The 16,942-nt window shown below is 47.3% G+C and overlaps 1 protein-coding gene across 1 annotated transcript in view; it reads left to right on the forward strand.

Annotated features, from left to right (window-relative positions):
* The window catches only part of LOC144179774 (DNA repair protein SWI5 homolog), a 30,795-nt gene extending 20,419 nt beyond the window's left edge, over nucleotides 1–10,376 (forward strand). Inside the window, exons 5-6 of the mRNA XM_077708215.1 lie at nucleotides 4,255–4,386; nucleotides 10,210–10,376. Coding sequence (XP_077564341.1) covers nucleotides 4,255–4,346 — 92 coding nt within the window. The 3' untranslated portion in view covers nucleotides 4,347–4,386; nucleotides 10,210–10,376. The remainder of the gene's footprint in view (nucleotides 1–4,254; nucleotides 4,387–10,209) is intronic.
* Nucleotides 10,377–16,942: the final 6,566 nt, after the last annotated feature.

The following is a 16,942-nucleotide window of genomic DNA, read 5'->3' on the forward strand; positions in this document are numbered from 1 at the left end:
AAAGGCCCATGCAGTCCATCTTCCCATAACAGGTTTAATGAATCAAAAGCAAACTGGAGTATATTCACAGAAACATCTAAACTACACCACACAACCATAGAACACCTACACGTGGAGGAAGCATCCCAACTCATCACGACACACATCCGCGACGCTGCCGAAAAGTCCATTCCCCACGCCTCCAGTGCTCCGCGCAACCAAAGGAGGCCGTGGTGGAATGAGGACTGTAGGCGGGCGCGAGAGGCCCAGAACAAGGCGTGGGGTGTCCTTCGCCGGTACCCCACATCAGATAATCTCATTTCGTTTAAACGGGCCAAGGCTTTTGGGAAGCGAGTGCGCCGTGAGGCGAAAAGGGAGAGTTGGCGCACCTTCCTCACTTCCATCAACTCATACACTGACACGCGAAAAGTATGGACACGAATACATAAACTAAAAGGACAACAGACACACAGCCTGCCCCTGGTTAGTACAACAGGGGACACACTGGAAGACCAGGCTAACACACTCGCACAACACTTCCAACATGTGTCCACTTCCAACATGTGTCCACTACACCAACACTTTCATAAAACACAAAACATCCTGTGAGAAGAAGTCCTTACGAGACAGTAATAGGTCGACCTCATCTGATAACACCCCCTTCTCACTGCATGAGCTGAAGATCGCACTTAGTACTTGTAAACCTTCAGCTCCAGGCGCAGACAACATTACATACAGTATGATTCAACACTTGCACACAGACACACTTGAAACCCTCCTTCACCTCTACAACAAAATATTTCTTTCGGGGCACCTCCCAGGGTCATGGAGGGAGGCCATCGTAGTGGCCTTTCTGAAAGAAGGGAAGGACCCTTCCTCTCCCGCAAGTTATCGTCCCATCGCCCTCACAAGCTGCCTGTGTAAGCTGTTCGAGAAGATGATCAATAGGAGACTCATGTACTTCTTAGAGTACAATGGTCTTCTCGACAGCTGCCAGGCTGGCTTCAGGGCTGGGAGATCCACCAATGATCAACTGGTTGCATTGGAAACATATATAAAAGATGCCTTCATTCATAACCAGTATTGTATAACAGTCTTCTTCGATATGGAGAAGGCCTATGACACGGCCTGGCGGTACGGCATCTTGTGTGACCTCAAGTCGTTTGGTGTTTCCGGCAACATGCTGAACACGCTCAGTAGCTACATGTCGGAAAGGACCTTTCGAGTGAGGGTTGGCAGTGCCCTTTCGAATGTATACGTGCAGGAAAATGGCGTCCCTCAAGGCGGTGTCTTGAGCTGCACACTGTTTATTGTTAAGATGAACTCACTTCGGAAGGCATTGCCACCAACCATTTCCTGTTCTATATATGTAGATGACATTCAAATATCTTTTAAGTCCTGTAACTTTTCAGTTTGTGAACACCAAGTCCAGCTTGGGGTGAACCAACTTGCTGGCTGGGCGGACACAAACGGTTTTAAACTGAACCCTGGAAAGAGTACTTGTGTTGTGTTCTCCCGCAGGTGCGGGATTAAGGCAGACCCGGAGATCACCCTTCATCGAGCTTCTATCCCTGTAAAAAAGGAGCACAAGTTTTTAGGTGTCATATTTGATGAAAAACTCACGTTCATTCCACACATCAAACAACTTAAACATAAATGCCTGAAAACACTAAACATTCTCAAAGTCCTCTCCCACCAGTCCTATGGTGCAGACAAAGAACTCCTTCGCGTTTTTACCGCCTTAGTCGGGTCTCGGCTAGACTACGGTAGTGTTGTGTATGGGTCGGCATCAAAAAAAGCACTAAAAATGCTTGACCCAGTTCTCCATTTGGGCCTGCGCCTTGCGTGTGGTGCTTTCCGCACTAGCCCGGCCCAGAGTCTGTACGCTGAAAATAACAAATGGTGCCTGGAACATCAACGAATGTACATAGATTTATTATATGCTTTTAAGGTCTCATCATTCAATAACCATCCTTTTAAACCTGTCCTCAACGATGCATCTACAACCCAGCTATTCTCAAATTGTCCATCTGTTCCTTTGCCCTACTCTCTGAGGGTGAGAGAGGAAGCTTCAGGTATTTCCGTTGGGTTTTTAGATGTCTGTACATCATCATCATTTTCTGACGTTATACCACCATGGCAACTGCAGCCTGTTTGTTGTGATGTTTCTTTTATGAAAATAGATAAAAACAGGGTTCCGAGAGCTGCGATTCTGCAGCATTTCTTGTCGCTTCAGGATAAATATAAATGTGCCGAATTCTATAGCGATGCCTCGAAAACTTCAACTACAGTGTCGTGCGCCGCTCATGGTCCCAACTTTATTGCTTGCAGAACCATGAGTGTACACACCACTATCTTCTCTGCAGAAGCATATGGCGTTTTACTCATCGTTCAGCACATTCTTAAAAAACAAATTCCTAAGTCCGTCATCTTCACAGACTCTTTGAGCGTTGTGCGTCCATTGTCTTCACACAGACCCAGGAAAAACCACATTGTCAATCTTGTCTTTAATTTCATAATGTCTAAATATGCAAATAATTTTCAACTAATCCTGTGCTGGGTTCCAGGCCATGCTGGAATCGCGGGGAATGAGACCGCAGATGAAATGGCCGCCACTGCTGCACTTGCAAACACAGTGGACATAACAACAATACCCTACACTGACCTCAAGCCACACATCCGACAACACCTTCGCAAAACATGGCAAGCCGACTGGAATACACAGACAGACAACAAGTTACACATAGTAAAGCCACACTTAGGACAATACACTAGTGACTCACACAACAGATTCATCGAAGTTGCCCTAGCTAGATTACGGATAGGCCACACACACGCGACACACTCCCATCTGCTCACTGGATCTCCAAGACCCCTGTGTAGCAGGTGTGGGGAGGGCCTATCCGTACTTCACATCCTCATTACATGCAAAGCACTCCAGACAACAAGACGCAAGCACTTCCCTCAACTCTACAGACAACACATTCCACTACACCCAGCACTCTTTCTAGCAGATGATCCCGTGATTCCTGTGCAACGCACTTTTATGTTTCTCATTGACATCAAGTTTTTACATCTCATTTCCTACCACGCGTAGTTTTTTAAAGCCTTATTTCATGCCATGCACCATCACAACCTGGCCCTTTACACCAGCCATCCTCACTGTCTTTTATTGATTTTACTTTTGTTCTTGCTTACTGATTTCAGTGTCTACGTTCTCACCTCTCATATTTAACCACTGTTTTGGCGCTCTTTGCCCCAGTTGGCCTTGCGCCATTAACATCCAACCATCATCATCATCATCATGTTCTGGAATTTTTCGTGCTATGCTGATTTGTCCGCGTATGCTATATGGGGAGACAGATACGACTTTGCTGTAAACTGCGCGTTAGAGACTAGCAGTGAAGAAGCGATGGCCGCACATCTCGTCTTTTCCTGCCTGCATCCTGTCTTGATCATGGTCCCATCAATTGCGTGCAGTGTTTTCTCTCAAAATGCAACACCGACCAGCCCAGCAAGTCAGTGTTCTGAGCATGTCCAGGCGGCGTGACTGCTTTTAAAGCCTTTGCGAGTGTTTCCTTACACTGGCACGCTCATAAGGGGCGCTGAAGTGAATTTGTTGAAGGCCTATTTGTGGCTGCATTGTGTAATCTCTTACTGGACTGTTTAGCGGAAGTGCAGAGCCTAGGCTTATCTGAGTGCGTGGCTTCCATGCCGGCCACCATACTGACGACACCCTGCTTTGCAACGAAAATTGTCACCCACGTCATATGTTTGTTCAGGTGCTAGTAGTCTACTAAATGGGACCCTGCGGGCTTGCCAGTGTGCCAGCAAATGGGCGGCTAGGATGGGGTGTAGAAACGGCGCTTTTAGGTGCACTTTAAGGCCCACCTCATGTTGGGGTGCTTGCGATGCTCCTGCATGGCCACAATGCCATCTTTGAAGGGAGGTCCTTCTGTGTTGGCATCACGCGCGATTCTCCTCGCAACGTGCAGCATACCGGAGCATAGGAACAGCTGTCCCATCTCTCCTGCAACTTGGGGGGAGAAGTGGTTGCTGCAAGGGACAGCGCAGAACAGCTCTGTCATTGGTTGGCTGCCACTGTGTGTGCCAGAAAAACAACATCCAGTCTCTGTGCCGCCGGTGGTGGTTTTTTTGGTACGCACTTGCGGGTGCCTAGGGAGTGTGAGCCATATTTGTTTGTGGGGGGAGCATGCATGTCGTGGGTGCTTGGCTGGGTGAGCCAGAGCCAGCCGCTCGCCTCCTCTTGCCCAGCGACCCTGGAGGGAGTCACCATCCGGGACAAGCAGGCCCACTACGGACTGCCCATGGCCGAGCCTAGCCCGAGCGGACCTCCGCGGGACTGATCACCACTGCCGGGGCTTCAGGGCCCTCCGTCCTGCTTGGGTATGTAGCAAGGGCAGATGGAGGGCTGGGCCCCTTCAGGGCAGCTCTCCTAGTCCTGGGCATGGAAATGAAATAGCAAACTCATACCAAACAAGGCAAACGTTTTTGCTCACTAATGTGCCTGGGCCCATGCTGCCCTCGAAAAGGACCGAGGCTCGAATGGCTCCTCATTGTGGGCGACTGGAACTGCAATGGGTGCCTCCATCTCTGCCACAATGGCAAACCTGGTCATGGAAGGGAAAGCACTGGGCTCCTCCTCACTGCGACCAATTGTTTTTGTGTGTGGAAGACAGTGGACAACTTGAGGCAACACCTGTATTCTATTCACCCCATCGTACACTTACTGGTGCAACTTCTCTTCCTTAACACCTGCCCACGCCTATTCAAATCAGTCGTATGCTATCGACAATCTCAAGTTAAAATTTTGATGTTTTCACATTTGAATTTGGCGCTTTCCGAGTGCGCCCTGCGAGCTGGCGCCATCTATTGAGTGATGAAGACACATCTTGTTTATTTTTTTCTTTGCGCCACGATTTCTTAAAGCCTCGCCGGTGTCATGTGACGGGTGCTCAGGTATGATTCCAAGAAGGTGTTGACATCGCACCCGACAGCGCCGCAGAAACACCGCATTTTTAGTGATCTGGATGATTCTGCACACAACTTTTTGCGGATGGCATTAGCAGTACTGACTCCGAGGACAACTTTTCGTCATTGAATTTCAGCACCGAATGCGACAGTGTGCCAGACCGGGCCAGAATGTGATACAGTTGAACCCCTTTATAAGAGACACATACCCGGGAGCAGTTTCTGTCTCTTATACGAGATGTCTCTTATAAGCAGGGTACCATGTTTTCACAGAGTAATCAGACCCTGGTTCAATGTGGGCACCGTATGACTAAAATGAGCTCAAAAAAACACTACAGCATGTTGCAAAAGATTCATTCAAATTTATGTTTTGCCCCCAGAATTTATAAAACTTTGTTTGCTTCATGACTGTATTTGCACTGTTTTTTACAACCAATTCTACAAGCTTTTTTTCCTTTCCTTGTTTGTGGAAGATGAATCATAGATGTTGAGTTCACAAGCCTGATGAATAGCCAGAGCGCACAGCTTCTTCCACTGTGTGCTCAGGCTATTCATTACGCTTGCAGGACTCAACATCTGCAGTGCTTCTTGATTGGGAGCTACGCGAGTGGGAGAGCCCGCATGTGCGATCGCGCTCCATCCAATGGATTGCAGTAAGCTTCAACCACTTCTGTCAGTTGCATTTCCATTGGCAGGGCTTCTCATCGTCATTTCATAGCTGACTGAACCACTTTGTGTTTGCTGAAATTATAATAAACAGCGACTGCAGGTGTCTGTCGTCCACCTGTGTTTCCACAATGGAAGCAACTGCAATTAGAGACTGGTGGCTCTGCATCTGAAGTTAAAATGTCTGTTACAAGCGAGTTTATTGATTAAACTTCAAGGACGACTTGTCCCTTATAACCAATCTTCTACATCCAATGTCTGTTATAAAAGAGGTCGATTTAATGGGAAAGATAGGGCAGCCAACCATGTGGGTGAATAGTGTCTCTTATAACGAGGTTCAACTGTACCCGTGTTTACAAGCCCCCCAAAATACAAAAGTATCGAAACTGTGAATTGTGCTACAAACAGAAAAGAGTGGAGCACTGCATGTGTGGCCGACCTAGGTATGTTTTAGAGGAACAGCTTTGCGCAGGGGCACGAAACCCATAGTGCTAGTATTTTTTTCGTAAGTTCAGAAATTGGAGTTAGGTACTTGATATTTGCAAGAGCTTTGCACTGGTAGTATATGTGCAAAATGCATATCTGAAATTTTTTGTTCTTTGTGGAGCTGCACCGATGTTTTTGCTTATTTTTTTCTGTTTGTCCCAAAACTTTTTCATACAACTTTTTTTTTTTTTTTTCAAGTAAAAATTTCAAAGGAAATTTACCCTTCCACAATTCGATGCCATACACTTATATGTTGCATATGTTTGAAAAGCTTAGAATGGCTAATCACCTTTTGTAACCTACGGACAAAAACGCTTTGCAAACGTTTCCTGTTTGGAGACGTGCACGCTCCCCAAAGAGCTTCTCTCCGCAACAAAAATAGTAAAAAATCCCGCACCATTTGCTTTGATCGACACCAAAATCTCAGTCAGTTCAAAGGTAACTGTTAAAGTTTTTCCGCCGACCCCCGCGCCCCCCCATCCCTCCTTCCCCCTTCTCCTACCTCTCCTTATAATATTCCCGAATATGGGCCCCAGAAATTTAGTATGATCAAACAGGATGAGCTCTGGCACACTCGTAGAAACTCTTTATTCATTCGGATACACAGCTGATACTTGAATCTTTTATGGTCAGGAGGAAGAAGCAAAAAATCCAAGCCCCTTTCTTAAAAGAAAGATGGTTAAATCATGAAGCTTTCTCCCATGCAATCTAAGCCAAAGCCAAAGTCCACTTCAACTCGGCCAAAGTCCAAAGCCAACGTCCAACCCCACACCACCGAAGTTCAAAGCCAAATTCGAAGCGTAAGGTATTCCATCATTGTCATCGCTAGCCGTGTGTACTGCCAAACTATATTTTGCGTATTACGAGAGGTGTGCGAAGTCATCGCATTGTTGCATTATGGGTCGTGTGATTTCTGTACCCTTTGTGTAAAGTTGACTTTCTTTCCTGCGGCGTGTTTTACTCGGATGTCAATGCCATCAGTGAGGCATAGGAAGCTTCGCTCGAAAGAAGAAAACAAATATGTCCCAGGGCCACTAGTGGACGGGACGCGGGAAAACAGAAAACGGGTAGTATACTGTTAGGTGTGAGGGAGGCGCGAGAAGTCCTTTGGGACGGATGAACGCACCCGAGTAGAACTGAAAACGGGGAGTACAGTCGGCAAAAGGCTTGTCTATAACGCTCGATTGGTGTGCTCCGCGCTGCGTGGGAGCCATCTAGTGATAATGCCTGGTTTGAGACCGGTAGAATGTGAGCATGCGCGGCCCATATCAGCGCGATGGCGGTGCCCGTCCCCGTGGCTTCCGTACCTTCTTTCGCCGCGAGATGCGCTGCCTGCGGAACCGGGCCGGGAAACAAAAGCGGAGATTACCCGTTTTAACGCGCGCTGCGGAAGTTTCCTGTCAGCACTAGCTTTGGCGCACAGCCGTTGAATGCTGCATCGTTCTGCCAATGCTTCGTACGCCCTCCAACCACCTACCACTTCACAACTGAGACGGCACGAGTTTCCGGCCTTTTATCGACGCTCCTAATTGCGGGGAACAACGTTGCTGCAACCCCTTTTCAAGCCACATTATAACTCTCAGCAACGGAAATGGGAATGCAGTCTGTCGTCTTTTGAGAAACAGGTTTGTAGAACATGAACAGGTCATTTGTATATTTTTTATTCCAGTTTCTCAGTGAGTTTCAAAATACAATTACGAGAGAATAATTTTTTTTCTGTATGCGAAAAACGAACAAACATCGCCGAAAGCCGATAGGTAATGATGTTCTCGAGTGACTAGATATCGGTCGATGTCCACTTGAACAGAGCATTGGGTTTTCTGGCGTCGGCCCGTCGGCAGTGACGGGCAAACATGGGCGCAGAAACCGTTTTGTGGTAAACAAGATACCCTTGCAGCGTATTGAGAACGATGAAGCAATGAACAGTGGTGCGTCAAAGCTAGTGCTGACGGGAAACTCGCGCACCGCGCGCTAAAGCGGGTAATCTCCACTTTTGTTTCCCGGCCCGGCTCCGCAGGCAGCGCATCTCACGGCGAAAGAAGGTACGGAAGCCACGGGGACGGGCACGGCCATCGCGCTGATATGGGCCGTGCATGCTCACATTCTACCGGTCTCAAACCAGGCATTATCACTAGATGGCTCCCACGCAGTGCGGAGCACGCCGCTCGCGCGTTATAGACAAGCCTTCTGCCGACTGTACTGTGAGGTGTGAGGGAGGCGCGGGAAGTCCTTTGCGACGGATGAATGCACCCGAGTAGAACTTTGTACACAGCACTAGTTTGGCAGTCCACATATCTGTCCGTGCTCATGCTTCTAGCCACACCCCAATTTGGCAACCCTTTCTGTCGACGTAGCCTTTCTGTGAATGGCTTTGCACATTCCCTCCAGTTTATGTGGGGTGTAAAAGACCACTGTGACGCCATACTGACTGGCAACATTCTTCAAACCGTACGCCGTACAGTGCACGTAGGAGGAAAGAAAAATTTTTCTTCCTCCATTAGAATCACGGCCAGTTTATTTCCTTCTGGTTTTTTCCATTGCCTATCGGGGCCCCCACAAGACTTCACACATCTGATAAACCTAATACCGCAACTGCATAGAGCTACTCTAGGGCAACCTGCCACGTCTAGCCTCTTTAACTGACCCTGAAAGACTCATCAACAGCAGGACTGGGTTAAGGCTGCGCATAACATGGAGAAACTCACTCCATCCTTCACCTACTTTGAATGTCTTGAACAGCAACTGAGGAGGGGTTTCTCAGAGAGGCAAGTATAACCAGCACACATGGCCTTCCTCAAATCTTACATGCAGGTCCAGGAACTGGAGCTCCTGTTTTTTTTTTTTACAGCTCAACCGTAAGCTTCCATCCGAAACCACTCCCACAGAACACTTTCAAAATGTCAAAACAGTGCGTGGGAATTCTTCAGAGTTCACAAAGGCAAGGTAATCATCAACACAACGAAAAATAATGCTTGCCAGACCACACAAGTTTCGCCTAATGGCACGGCCAACCCTTCTAAGAAAAATATCCTTACGGGCGCAACACAGGTCCCAATACAAAAACCGGATCTCTGCACAAACAACGACCAACCCAAATCTACAAAAGTAGACTGCAGGTGAAAAGGGAGCAATTCCAAAAAAGTCTACTGAAACGCCTCAGTGGCTCATGAAGACCTGTTCATCATTATCTTCGACGATACACATCTTGACACTTCATTAGCTCGGCATGTGGCAAGGTATAAATAAAAGTCTTCTACATCAACACTGAGCGCTCGACAGTCCCTTGAATTGTCTAGCTTCAAAAAATTTACAATTCTACGAAAATAGGGCACCCGAAAAAGGTCAATAATTGCTAGGCCAGACGCATTGTAATCGTTTTGTTATTATTTTAAAGGACTAAATTAACAGAACAGTTTGTAAATGCGGTATACATATGACAGGACATTTGCACCACAGTCAACCCACAGCTAACCGACACTCCCAGACGCACTGCGTCGGTATGGCTCACTGCAGTGCAAATGTTTTGTTGTATGTATACCGCATTCACGAACTGTTTTGATAAATTATTCTTTTAAGATAATAATAGAACCATTACAATGTGCCTTTGTGAGGTAGTGCAAAAGTTGCTAGTATTTTGTAGCAGCTGGCTTAGCCCGTCACAATCACAGACGATAATGTTCTGCTAAACTTCCAGGTACAAAAGCAAACAGCTAGAAACATTAGAAAATGCACTTTATTTTACTGCAACTGTTTTTATTTTCTATATGTGTAAATAAACAATTTTATAGTTGATTTTGCTGCACTTGACGTATATTTCCACATCCGCTAAAACGTTGCAAGCTAAACGTGAGGAAGCAAAGTGGAAAACTATGCTCCCATAATTCCCATGGCTACATGCTTTTGGAGCACCAGTTTCCTCTCTGGTATATTTTGTAAGAAACTGTATGTATGGGGCAGAGCGTTTGACTGGAGATGGAATCCAGGTGCCCCCTCAGGCCCATTAGTGGAGATAGTTTTCGTTTCCTATGCCTCCTGTCGCCGTTCACGTCATTCCGTCCATTTTGTACTTCTCTCTGCATGCTGCAGAAACGGGCGGTCCTGCATTTACTTCCTGTCCTTGGACCGCCTCTACTGGAGGCCTGGGCTTTGAACGGTCAAGTCAACGGCCTACCCACCGAGCAGCCCGAACGATTCTGTTCAGCCTTGTGATGGAATCGGCACCACTCAGGCACTCTATTAAAATAACTTTATCCCCCCCATCGATGCATGTGTCATGTCTGCAAAGCACTGCGTGGAGCCCGCCAAGGTGCGTCTCCCTCTCTCAATCTCTTACACTCCCGCACTTTTGTATTCCATGACATATAATATTAACATTTTCAACCACGCACCTCTTTACGGAGGCCCATGTTGAACGTATATTCCTCCGACATGTCGTCCGACAGAAAACTGGCTGAATTAATGACCTAGAAGTCTGGGCACTCCAAGGATTCACCGTCCGGCGTCCAACTCGCGAATGCCAATACCTTTACCCCTGCAGAAATAACCAGGAAACGAGAAAAAAATATATTGGAGCTTTTGTTACGGCATAAATGCACAGCTCCTGGTTCGTAATCTTGTATCTTAGAATGTCACCCAACTGACTCGCACTTGTACCATTTACATTCGGTATCAAATGCTTGTCTGTTTAATGAAATGGAAAGCATCGTCGGATTACCATTGGGGGTCCTCAGGCACCCACCGGAGCTGAACGACTACAAAGCCCGATATGCTACTTTCCAGTTCTCAGCCCAGATCAGCGCTCAGTCATTGACGATCCCGTACGAATATGACGATCACCAGACCCTACTCGTCAGCTTTGTGCCTGCATCCGTATCAGTCCCAGTTATGGCGCGGTGCAGAGGGAAGAATTCCAGCAGCACGACCCCCTTTCCGCTTCACGACCCGATCGGGGTGCTGCATGTTTGCCGAGTGAGGGCAGCGCTGATTTTATCGGGAAGCGGCGGCCTTGGCTTTTCCCAGGCGTTAGAGGGGTTCCCGCCGCACATTATACGTGCTGGGTTGAGGGGCTCGGGCAGCCAGCGGCCACTTTGTTCGCATTCGTGGGGAGGAGGTTGCCGGGTCCTGCGGGTGGTACGGGCCGGAGGGTGTCTGGTTCGATTTGGGGCGGCTGGAAAGCCGTTCACTGGGCGCTCCCCGCAGGCGTTTTGTGATATCGAAGGCAGTAAAACTGAAAGCCAAGGTTAACCTTCAATATTGTTGCGTGGTCGACTGCAATAACAGTGACCAGAAGGCGAAAGACAAGAATCCACCCATGAAATTTAGATTCCCCGAAAAGGCTCACCAAAGGGATAGACTGCAAGCAAGGATCACTGCGGTTTGAAAGGTGAAATTAGAATGGCAACTACGTGCGAAATCTTGTTACTAATACTTCCAAATATGACTCCAAGATTTTTAATGCACAGACGATTTCAATGGTGGGATTCCCAATATTTGAAGGGAGTCATTAATAGTTAGGATTCAAATTTTGCTTCTGAAAAGCACAGCCTTTAGTTTTGGTGGTGTTGATATCCAATGCATTTGATTTGCTCCATGTATTTAGTTTATCCAGAACAAAGTTAGCCAGACCAATTAGATGTGTAGTATTATTGGATGTAAAAAACAGGGTAGTGTCATCTGCATACATAGCATATTCGGGAGCGTCGTCAATGTCCCTATTTTTAAGTGCGTGTAAAGATATAGTTTTTTTTTTATTAACTTCAACGCTGCAATTGTTATCTAAGGTTTTCGCGCTTTTTTAGTGTTGATAGACTTGCGTTGAAATGTGCAAGTATACGCCTCGCGATCGCTGCGCCGCCTGCCGCCACTTCCCCGCGGCGCTTACGGGAGGAGCGCTCTTTCGCTTCTTTTTGCCTTTCCGCGCTCTAATCTTGTTACGGTGATGTCTGTAAGCGAATAGTACGTTTGGGCATTTCAAGAAGCAGTTGCGTCTTGGACGCGGTTCTGCGCGCTTCTAGAACGCTCTTTACAGGCGTCGGCGATGGCAGCAGCATATCGCCAGTGTCACATTTGAATACGTCAGGCACAAGTGAATTCTACTTTCGCCTCGTTTAGACTATCGTCACTAAATAAGCTACGCTTAAGAGTACCGCTATGGTCCCTAGAAGTTTTAGAGTGGCCCGACCGGCCGCCCGGAGAGGTGCTCATTTCGCGCAGAAAATAGCGGCGGCTGGCCGCGCGCACGGCCGCGCGCGGGCCAGGGAACGCTGCTGCTTTACGCGCGGAGCGCTCGAAATTTGTTCTGCGGGTAGTCCAATTGTTTAAATATACTGTAGGTACAGTGGATTGTGGGTAACGAAATGAAAATTAAACGCTGCAGCTCATTTTGCGTTAGTTTTGCCTTTCCCGCTCGACAACAACAACGAAAATTACGTATTTTCCTTTGCAGCATTCGTAGCGGATTGTAAATAAAGTAATTGCAGCGACATTTTCGCTTTTTCAATTTCCCATAAAAAGGTATTTTGCGTGAAATTGCCTGGTATGATCCAGTTCATGATTGCTTTATGATTGTGTCCTTATTGTGCTTCTTGATGGACATATTTGGTCGACGCAAAGGACATGAAAAAATATATGAGGACTGGGATGATAGCTTCTCAGATGAATTTTTTATTTATTGTGTTGCAATTTACGCTCGGACTGCAGTTATGTGGGTTAATATCATAAGTTGCGTTTGTTTTTTATTGCGGGAGTTGTTATTATAGCAGTATTTAAGCAGTGGCCCACTCGGGATAATTATGGGTCACCATGGTGGCCGATCAGAAAATGACACGCGCAAGCGAGGTATCCTAGCTTCTCAGATGATTTTTTTATTTATTGTGTTGCAATTTACGCTCGGACTGCAGTTATGTGGGTTAATATCATTAGTTGCGTTTGTTTTTTATTGCGTGAGTTGTTATTATAGCAGTATTTAAGCAGTGGCCCGCTTGGGGTAATTACGGGTCACCGTGGTGGCCGATCAGAAAATGACACGCGCAAGCGAGGTATCCTTTTAACTAAAAAGGGGTTAGCCCAGCGGTTAGCTCAGTTGTCCCAATGACCGTCTTCCATAGAACTATTCCCGCAACGTTCTATTAATCGCACCACCTTTCACCTGATTAGGTCAAGAAAGGAGTTGAATCAAATTAACACAAATTTAATTCACAAGTATGCTGATGGTACAATTACACGCACATAAAACAAATGCAAAACATAGATCAGAAAATATATTGACCGCGACAACAATGAACTCCCTGATGGCGCGTGACAACAGCGTTCTTGACAACAACAATGACAACAGGGTTCTTGAACCTCTATAGGTTCACGAACGCTAACATGGAGGTTCAAATAAACGGAACTGGAACAAAATACACATTTTGTTTTCATTTTCGATAGCCCAGAAAATGAAATGTAACGTGGGAAATCATGCACAAAGTCTATACACAGGTAAAGGTTTAGGAATAACGCTAACATGGAGGTTTAAATTGACATTTTTCGCCAACGCATTTTCATAACTCGCCCTCGATCATTAGCGACGGCTAAGTTTAAGGTGTTGCTCCCACCTTCGCATGTAATCACGGAACTTGATTAAACCTTTTATATAGAAATGAATCCGTGCCACAATTAATGTATACAGAACCCAACCAAATTTGCTGTCAAGGACGTGCTGGTCGCAACCAACGCCGTTAAGGTGTTTGCTGTGAATAAGGGCTGCGGCACATCCATAGCTGTCATGGTGGAGCTCCTTGTTGCTGAAGCAACCGGTAAAAACGTCCTAGAAATCGCTAATAAACTTTCAAAAATGCACGGAAGGATTCAGAAGCCCCTCCCCCCCCTCCCTCCTTGTCCTCCCCCCCAAAATACAATTAAGAGGTAGTAAACACAGCGGCATCTTCCCATGGCATGCAGGATTGGTCATGCAGACTTGGCACTTCGTTTTCAGTACACACTTCCTTACCAAGTGCCTGCAATATGCGACATAGCAGGTTAAAATAATTAAGAAAGCCCACTAACGACAGTACAAGCATCAACGGCAGGGGAAGCCCAGAAGAAGGCTCTTGGTATTTTTGTTCCAAATGAGAACGTAAAAAAACGTAAAAAAAGACAGCCTATATAGAATGTGCGCCCGCCGCTTTTGCTTCATGCGCAGAGTCAGGAAGGGGAAGGGAAAAGCATTCCTGGTGCTTGTCCGTCAAATTAATCCCTCGTTAACTCGAACTCTGCTATCTCAAAATATCTTGAAACTTTTTCTCACCGTGTGTTTACCTCCCATAGGCGCTAAGCATTAGCCCGCTTTATCTCGAAACGTTTTTTCGGAGGACCACGGATGTCTCGAAATACTGGCAGAGAGGACACGAGGCAAAGTCCGCTGCAGGCAGCTGATAAGGTCCCCGTTCGAATGATTACTCCCGCCGAACGCGGTCGTGAAGTGCAAGTTTACGCGGACTACGCGTCCCCGTTACCGGAATGCTGTCTGGCGCGTACATCATTGCTGTGGACGACGCAGCTGATCATGCGGACGAGGAGGAGCCTCCAGAAGTGCGTGCGTACAACGCCAGAAATAACATGCATGCTGCGTCTGCTTTGTAACAAGGTAGAATGTAGCGGTGGCGACCACCAATTCACGCGATGCATTGAGAAGCTGGGGTACTCTTTTCTGGGGTGCAGATGCGAACGCGAAACAGCCGAGCGCAACACAGTTCTTTCTTCTGCAATGATAAAAGTTTCTTTTTCCTGCGAATTATTTTGCCTTCATTACGAAATCTCCCCTGTGCAATAGTGCTTTTGTTAGCACCGCTAGCTGTTATTTCAGGGACCTGGCTACAAATTTTCTGCATTTGACTTGACTCGAAATTCTGCGCTTATCTCAAAATTTTCAGCTAATTTTACGACTTTGAGTTAACGAGAGGTTACTGTATATCAACAATTAACGTTTTCAGAAAACGCATAAAAAATGAGAAAGTATCGTTCAAGCGGAGTCATAACGTTTCTGCGTCTACTTTCTAAATCAGCTGACCGAAGGTGCAGGTTCGATTCCCGGCGGCGGCGGTGCAGCTTTTGTGGTGGAGGATAAAAGCGAAAAACGCGCGTGTCTTCGAGATTTCGGCGCACGTTAAAGATCCCCAGGTGGTTAAAATTAATCCGAAGCCCCGCAGTACCGCGCGCTTACCTCATCGCCTGTGTAACGCCGGCGCGTCAAACTTCATAATCCAAAATAAATCAGCTTCGCAAGCGCAAAACACCGCCGCGAGCAACGCAAATTTTGCCGCGCGCAGGCTTGGAGCTGGTGCTGGGGAGCGCCGGCTGTTCAGTTGTCGACGACAGCAGCGCCGCCGCTACACCGGTTTTATTTTCTGCGCGAAAGTCGACCCGGCGGTATAGTGCCTAGAAGGCACGATACCGGCGGAGCAATGGGAGAGGCCACCGCTCGGGCCACTCTACAACTTCTAGTACACTCTACCTGGAGGCTGGAAGCGTCTGGGGGCCATTTTGTTTCTGGCTTGCAGTGTTGCCATCTCTCCCAACGAAACCGCCACCAGTTGTGACCGGCCCACCGTGGACCGGCCGCTCTCTAGCGTCCGCACAGCAGAGAGAGAGGAGAGACGGCCAGAAACAGAATGGCTGCGCCCATATGTAAACAAATATCACGTGCTGCCGACCGACCAATGAAAATCCCGGCGGCACATAACAATTAGAGAAAAGATAGCCGATACTTTAAAAGCCTTTATTTAGTGACGCTAGTTTAGACCTGATACTGGCGCAGTGAGAGGTTGGTTTCGTTTTGCAGCGCGGACAACGACTCCGGAATCGTTTCGAGTTTTTACAGCGTAGAGAGAGAGAGAGAGAGAAAGCTTTATTGTCTAAACAGCCCTAGTCCGGGCTTTCGTGCCATAGTCTGTTCATTAGGAGACCCGTCTGGTCCGTAGAACTCCCAGAGGTCCTCACTAACACAAAAGCAGAGGGCCGCCAGGAGTTCTTGCGTTGACTTGACACCCACGCCGGGACCCGGGCACCCGGGTTCAACGAATCCTTCAAGGAAGCGATGCCGGAACGTAGGTGGGGTGGTAGGTCTGGCGGATGGCACCCAAGATCGCGTACGTACATAAACATGCAGGGTGGCAGGAAACGAGAGAAATGGGTGGAGGTTCGTAAACAGCTAGAAGAGGAAGATACCCGGGTATATGCCATGACGGAACCAGGAAGAACCTCCGGTATTCTGAGAGAGTATGTATGGGAAGTTTGCAATAGGACGGCTGGATCGAGAAAAGGCGGAGGAAGGTGTAGGTATGCTTATATATATGACAAGGGGCAAATTGGAAAAAAAGTGGAAGTAGACTAAAGAACATATGTGTGGGTGAAAGGGGTTGTCGTACCTGTGGACGGATAAGGAGAGTAAGGAACGAATTGAATAATTGGTGGCCTGCCTAAAAATGGACACCGAGGATCTGAAACTATCCGGGGAGGTACTATCGGTAGGGGACATAGGTCTAGTCGGGTACACAGACTGCAACGGAAATCTAATGGCTGGGTGAGGAACAGAACCTGATCAAATAAGGAACAAAAATGCGAGGGTCAAACCACGTGGGAATGTGGTAGGAGACAGTCGAGTATCGGGTACTGCATGACTCCTCGAGGGATTTTATGAATGAACGTAGATGAAGAAGGGGGTCACAGTCTGAGCAGTGACCAAAAACGCTGAATTTTGGGAAATTGGAGGGGCGTGAAACCGAGCCGAGCGGGGCAGTACATCAAGTTAACTATTTCGTTACCGCGGGAAAATTGGCCC

Source organism: Haemaphysalis longicornis, unplaced genomic scaffold, assembly GCF_048455015.1.
Source record: "Haemaphysalis longicornis isolate Haplotype H1 unplaced genomic scaffold, Haemaphysalis longicornis Haplotype H1 scaffold_1, whole genome shotgun sequence".
Lineage (NCBI taxonomy): Eukaryota > Metazoa > Arthropoda > Arachnida > Ixodida > Ixodidae > Haemaphysalis > Haemaphysalis longicornis.